The following is a 7,231-nucleotide window of genomic DNA, read 5'->3' on the forward strand; positions in this document are numbered from 1 at the left end:
GCTGTATCTAGGAGGGCAGGGGGTGCCCTGCCAGTCCTGGACAGGAGGAGTAGCAGAGAAGAGACAGGGTCCCACTCTTTGAGACCCCACGGACTGCAGCCCACCGGTCTCCTCTGTCCGTGGGGGTTCGCCAAGTAAGAATACTGGAGTGGGTTACCATGCCCTCCTCCAGGGGATCTTCCCAACCCAGAGATCAAACCCAGGTCTCCCGCATTGCAGGTGGATTCTTTTCTGACTGAGCCCCAGGGAAGCCGAAATGGGTAACAGGGCTTAAGAATTTTTCCATTTGTGTTGAGAAAAAAAATGACCACCAAAAGATTTAATAATACCTCTCTGTTAGCAGATTTATGTCTGGTGCTGCCGCTAGAGTTTTAGCTTCAGGAGAACTCCAAGAGCATAGACACAGTACAACGGGTTGGAGTTAACTGTTGGCTATTTCATTTGAAATGCTAACTGGAGAGGTCTGTTTTTAAATACATTTTCTGTTATTTTTTTCCCTGACTCCTGTTTCTTGTTGGCTTAGCTGCCCTGTTGTCTCTCCCATCTCCATCTCAGTCATTTTTCCTTGAGAGCCTCGTTTCCCTCTCCAGGGCCTGTGAGCTAGGTGGGTTTTCCTCCCATCAAGCAAGATGAAGGTACAAATCTCTGAGAGAGTGGTGAAGATTAAGTCCCATACCCAATTAAACACACATGGAACTTTCTAGAAAGGAGCCTGAAGAAAATTAAGAGATCAGAGTAGATGAAACAAGGACTGAATTTCCCTTGAGGAAATATATTCCCTTTCATTTAATTTGGGAATAATAAAATCTGACACAGAAAAAAAAAAAAGGCAAGCAAAGTTTTATATAAGAAGAGTGTTGCTTACACGAATACTTACATAAAGAATTAGAAACAACCTAAAGTTCAATAGTCAGTAGAGGACAGTGGAGAGGACTTGGCCTCAAACAGGTGTGGGGCCATCCAGGCCAGGACTGAGTGGACTCCAAGCCCTTGTGGCATAAAGGCTTTTGCAGAAACAAGGAGGGTGTGGGCTGTGGCACCAGCTTTATCAAGGTGGAGACTCAAGCAAAGGAAGGAAAATGTCATTTGGGAATAAAAGGAGTCACTTGCCAACTAACAGCTATCCACAAATAAATATTATTCTACATTAAAGGGAGTGCAAAAAAATAATAATAATAAAGGGAGTGCAAGCTCAGTCCCTTTTTGTGAACTGTGGACTGTAGCCCACCAGGCTCCTCTGTCCAGGCAAGAATACTGGAGTGGGTTCCAATTCCTTCTCCAGGGAATCTGAGTTCTCAACTCAGGTATAATCTGAGTCTCTTGCATCTTCTGCATTGCCAGGCAGATTGTTTACTACTGGGTCACCTGGGAAGCCCACATTAAAGGGAGTAGAGCATAGTCATCACAAACCTGGGATTTGGATGAGAAAGGCTTTAGTTCAAGTCCAGGCTCTGGCACCAGCATGAAAACTTGGACTAACTGAAATTTAGGTGAATTTCAGGAGCCTGCATGTCATACACTCTGGATCAGTACTAGTTATTACCAAAGACTAAAGAAAATGTTCCCAACCTCATGGAATTTCCAGAGTATTCCTTCCTATCGATTCTTGTCTTTGATTTTATTGCTCCTATGACTTCACAGATGGCTGTCTCCTCTCTGACTACCTTCTCCTTGTGCCCCAACAGGAGAGTAGGACTCTGACTTGGAGAGAGCTGGTGGGAGATGAGTAGCTTTCCTTAACTAGTGGCCAGCAGAGCCCAGGAGACAGAGAACCACGCTGGGTTAAGTCCCTGGTGGCACTGGCGGCCGTCCCAGGGGAACCCACCAGAGACATTGCCCCTCACTGCTCCCTGCAGCCCCTGCTCACTGGTGATGGAGCCCACCACCCGTTTTCTCATCCCCAAGGGTGAAGCCACACCTCCTTCAAGCCTGATTCAGACAAGGAGCTGAAGGGACGTCTCTGAAACTCTGCTGCTGCCACCATGAGCTTTAACATCTACCCCTCAGGTAATTGGCTGCCTCTTCTCTGGACGGTTCCTACTTGTGACCTAGAATTGAGGGTGGTGGCTCCAGGCAGAGTTAACATACAGAACAATCAAGAACCAAGAAGGGGATGGATATGCGTCCTGGAGCCCCCCAGAGGGGCCACGTGGACTTCCCCCAATGTGGGGTGTGTCCACAGATCCTCTTTCCCAGCCCTCTCCTTGGGGAGCCACTTGCTAGGTGCTCACTTCCTCCCCCACTGCCCTCTAGCAAGTGACTCAGAAGTGAGGCCAGGACAGCCCATGGGGAGGGGGACAGCAGAGAGAGTCCCCAGGGCCAGGCAGGGCAGCAAGGGGAGGTCCCCCAGGGTCCCTGGAGCTCCTCCTGCCCTCTCCCTGGCCCAGCCTCCTCCTTCTCCCCAGACCCTGGGGAGTCAACACAGAGGCCTTTCCTCCAACTCCTGCCCTGCCACCCACCCAGCTGCTCTGCGAGGGTCAGTGGATCCTGAACTGAACCCCCATCTGGTCTTTTCTGCCTCCCACCTGTGTGACCTGGAGCACAGCTATCTGATCTCATCTATAAAATGGGAATAATATATCCCTTTATTATTATGAGGATGAAATGTAATGTGTGTTCATGGCCTGGGCCAGTGCCTGCCACACAGTAGGTTCTGCTTAGGTGTGGTGCTGTCCCCTCTACCTAGAATATGTTAGTTCCAGGTGGAAATTTCTCCCCTCCCCCAGAATCACCCCTTTCCCTAGCCATGTTAGGGCACCTGTACAGTGCTCCCTTATATAAGCACCTGCTTACCAAGTGATTGCATCAAATATCCCTGCAGATCCCCAGGTGCTCAGTTATTACCCCTGCCCACCCCCTCCCCAATCAATCAATACACAGATTTAGTGCTCTGGCTTCCCACCTTGTGAGCCCTAGGTTCCTTTCTCCCTTAGTGACCCAGGAAAAAGAGAAAAACTAAGAACACTTCATGTTGCAGGAAAGACAGAAGGAAAGGGAGAGAGATCTGATGTCTAATAAGGACACCAATCTTATTGGATTAGGGCCTCATACTTATGACCTCATTTTACCATAATTACCTCCTTAAAGGCCCTATCTTCAAATACAGTCACCAGGGGGTAAAGTTTCAACATATGAATTGAGGGGTGGGGGGAAAACAGTTCCATCTGTAACCCCAGGTGATTCTACCAGGAGTACCCCAGGTCATCGCTACTTAGAAAGATGAACTTTAATCACTTGATCCTCAGTGCTATTTACCTTCCCCCATAATTTCTCCAATTTTCTTTTTTTCTGTCTAGCACTCAGAATATTTTTTGGTTAAACTGCAACAACAACTGCTTGCTCAAGACAAAGCCTGGGAGAGTTTTGTGACTGAGGTCAGTTGTGCACCAGGAAGGTCACCCAGATCCTCAGGCCCCAGGCTGGTTTCCTCCTGGCAGGCACACCTCCTCCTGGCAGGATCTTATGGTGTGGTGGGCTTGAGGATGTTCCTTCTCAAGAATCCATGAAGAGTGTTTCCTCCATGTCATTCGCTGCCAGTGAATGGCCTCGGACTAAGAAGAGATGAAACCTGTAAGGAAGGAGCAGGTTATGTGGCCTTGGACAAGTTACTGATCTACTTGCCGTTACTTTCTTCATCACTTCAGTTTTATTCAGAGGACACTGAGATTGTGCATGCAAAGTGCCTTGCATCATGGCTGACACAGAGTATGTGCTCAGTTAATATTAATTTTTAAAATAATCTTGTTGGGAAGAAGGCCAATGGCCTTCTTCCAGGAGATGAGAACCAAGTAGAACTTCCTTTGTGAAAAGTCAGGAAATCCTGACATCAACATCACTTCGCATTCCCAGGGATTCTGACTTGAGCCCTTTGTTTAGGAACTGTACCAACCCTGCAGGATCCTGCTGGCTGATAAGACAGAAAGGCTGGAGAGGAACTGGGTGGAGCTGGTGGGGTCCTGGCTCTAGTCCTGCCCAGCTCTGGGGCTCTGACTTTATTTCTTGGAGCCTCAGATCTGTCCTGTGTCCAGTGGGAATAGCAATTCAATCTAATGGATTGTGGTGATGGCCTCAGAGTGAACTGCAGGTCAGAGGTGGGGAACCAAGTGCAATCATAAGGCCCAGGGAGGCCTGGACCAGGGTCAGGGTGGAGCAGAGGGTCCAGGTTGGAGGACTAGTAGGCAGGCTTGGGCAGCAGGACCAAGACTAGAGTGAGGAGAGTGGGCCTCAAGGACACAAACAGAAGGGGCTATGACCCTAGCAGAGGTACCCTGAGTGGGAGGGGGGGCATTCCTTCCCTCCCTGATGGGATCCCCTCATGCTGAGCTAGAGGGCCCTGGGTGACCGTTTCTGCACACCCTGCCTGGGACCTGGGTTCTCACTCCATCTGGGACCCTCTTCTAATCTGCATGGAGCCGCCCTGACAGTGGAAGGCCATGTGGCTCAGGGGGCCCTCCAGGGTCACAGTGAGTGGCTGTGACTGTGTGTCATTTGAGGCATTCTGAGGAGCCTCGTGCATCCCCACCCAAGAGGAAAACACTTCCTCCACCAGCTGTGCAAGTGCTGGGCTCTTCAGGCTCAGCCATTCAGATGGGTGTTTCTAAAAGCCTTTTGAATTAGATGTTCCATAAAGTCGCACATGGCCTTGGGGCACAGTCAGGTGAAGCTGTCACAGGTAAAGTGTGAGTTAGGCTGGTGACACCTGCGAGGTCAGGGGTGCTGAGCACTGAAAGATGTCAGAATTCCAGTTAGAGTTAATGCAGAGCGGGATTCAGGTTCCCATCAGCCACAGGACAGAGTCAGGACGGGTTTCACACACGAAGCTTCCATTGTGCTCAGGACAAGTTACAGCTAAGGTGGCAAGCTGGTGACCCCTGAGAGGTCAGGGAGCTGGGTGATGGGTCAGGAGGCAGAGAGGTGGGCTGGAGAGCCATGGGGAACCAGGGCTCAGGGCACATCTCCTGCTTCCCTGTCAGTTGGGGCAGTGGGTGGACCCAGTGACCTTCTGTGAAAGCCAAGGTCATCAGGCTTAGGGGAGAGCAGATGCCAACCAAAATGATCATTAAGGGTCCTTCTAGCTCTAAGTTTTGATTTTAAAAAAATTCTCCATACACTGAAGTAACCAGTCTGCAAAAATCAGAGGGCACAGTCCCCCGGACTGTCCTTACATTTGACACCAACGGTCAATTTCTGGGGTCCAAAAAACTACCCTCAGGTTTGAGTTTTCCCTAGAAGGATGCTCCGAGATTGCTGAAGGGACAAGACAGGATTCAGGTTCCCATCAGCCACAGGGCAGTCTGGGCGGGTTTCACACACAGCTTCCATTGTCCTCAGGATGAGTTACTTTCCTGAATTCAGTGTGTGGCAGGACACATAGAGCACTGCTCACCAGGAATGCTCACCCTGTTTAAAAACAAGTTACCGTGACTTGTCATCTCCAACCCCTCCCTGAGGTCAGACAAGTGCCCTAAAGTCCAGCTCCTCCAGAGGTCAGAACTGATACCACGTGACACAAGACCCCATCACGTCACTTTGCCAGACTGCCCACTGGCCAAAGGCCCAGGCAGATGAGGACATTCGCATTGGCCAGACTAATCTAGGGGCTTAGGAACCACTTCCCAATAGCCAAGGGCAAAGAACAGGTTGACTCCTCACCACATGCTGAGGCCCTTCAGTGAAGGTTTTCTGCTCTAATCCCACTTCTCTTAGTTTATCTGTGGAGTTCCCACTCTACCAGCTCTTTGTAAGTGTTGGTGTTGACCTGCCTCTGAGACGTCTTTGTCAAATGCCTCTTTGAAGTCAAGAGTATCCTAAGATTCTTTATTTATTTTTTCCATGATTGAATAAGTACATGGAGCATCAGCAATGTCCAAACATGGGTTCAATGTTGAAATTTTTTTTAATTTGCAAAATTATTTTCATTTAATTTATACAATAAATTTTCCACTTAATTCATAATCTCTGTTTTATGCAAGGTAGATCTTGTTGAGTCTATTTTACAGAGAAGCAAATTGTCTTTCTTCATCCTTTGATGTTCATTGTTACAAGGAAGAGGCAGTTGTACTACATGAATATCCGGACCAACCGGACAAGAAGAGGTTTTTAAACGGAAGCTGGAGAAGAGCATAAAAAAGTTGCATGAATGTGCAGACAATGTTGACAAGGTGCACAGGGACTGTACCATCTCCAATGTGGTAGCCAGTTCCACCAGCATTGCATCTGGCATCCTGACCCTCCTTGGCCTGGTTCTGGCACCCTTTACAGCGGGCATCAGTCTGGGACTCTCAGCCACTGGATTAGGGCTGGGAGCAGCAGCTGCTGCGACAGGTGTGTCCACCAGCATTGTGGAACTCGTGAACACGTCATCAGTAGAAGCCCAACTTGATTTCCACAGCATAGCCCAGAAGATTTCCAGTGGGAAAAGCCTCTACAAAGCGAAAGATTTTAGGAAGCATATCCGTGCCATCAGGATGGCCAAAAGCAGCCCTCAGTTAGAAGCTGGGCGAGTCTCTGGCCAAAGCACCCAGCCAGTGAGAGCAGCTTTTGGAGGCACGGCTCTTGCAATGACCAGAAGAGCCCGCATTTGTGGTGGAGTCTCTGCAGGTTTGTTCCTCCCATTCGACATATGGTCCCTGGTGAAAGATTCACAGGACTTGCAGGGTAGGGCAAAGACAGAGTCTGCTGAGAGACTGAGGGAACAGGCCCAGAAACTGGAGATGAATTTGGAGGTGCTCACCCAGATCTATGAGCGTCTGAAGTAGGCCCCAATTCAGGCACCCCAGATCAGTGCAGGGACCAGGAACACGTGAGTGGCCAAGCCCCAGAGGCAACTTGCTAGAGGGTAAGATTGCAAAACAAAATTGGTGGAGCTGAGTGTTAGGAATTTGGCGTTTCTGTAGCTGAGCACAGCAGGGGAGGGGTGCATGCAGGTGGTAGATGGAGAGAGAGTAGAAAGGAGCCTGAACTGGGGGGTGCAGGTATGGGGAGAAACCACTTATTTTGGACTAAACAAGACACTGGGGGCAGAATAACAGGAGGGACATGGGAACTAGCAATGAGAGACCAGGAATAGAGAAGGGTTGAAAATGGAGAAAACCCCAAGAGTTAGGACTGCTGGGGTCCAGGAGAAGTAGCAAGGACTCCTCTATCACCCTCCCCAGGATCTGATGCCCCAGCAGGAAGAGTTTCCTCCTGGAGATCGTCTCTAGCCCTCCTTCTCCAGCATCAACTCACC

The 7,231-nt window shown here is 49.4% G+C and overlaps 1 protein-coding gene across 1 annotated transcript; it reads left to right on the plus strand.

The window, feature by feature from the left end:
- Positions 1–1,982: 1,982 nt before the first annotated feature.
- LOC133043120 (apolipoprotein L3-like) lies at positions 1,983–6,758 on the plus strand. The gene is made up of 2 exons (XM_061123979.1): positions 1,983–2,007; positions 6,091–6,758. Exons 1-2 carry the CDS (start codon positions 1,983–1,985, stop codon positions 6,756–6,758), a joined length of 693 nt encoding a protein of 230 aa, XP_060979962.1.
- The last annotated feature ends 473 nt before the right edge of the window (positions 6,759–7,231 follow it).

The sequence above is a fragment of the Dama dama genome, chromosome 22, assembly GCF_033118175.1.
Source record: "Dama dama isolate Ldn47 chromosome 22, ASM3311817v1, whole genome shotgun sequence".
Classification (NCBI taxonomy): domain Eukaryota; kingdom Metazoa; phylum Chordata; class Mammalia; order Artiodactyla; family Cervidae; genus Dama; species Dama dama.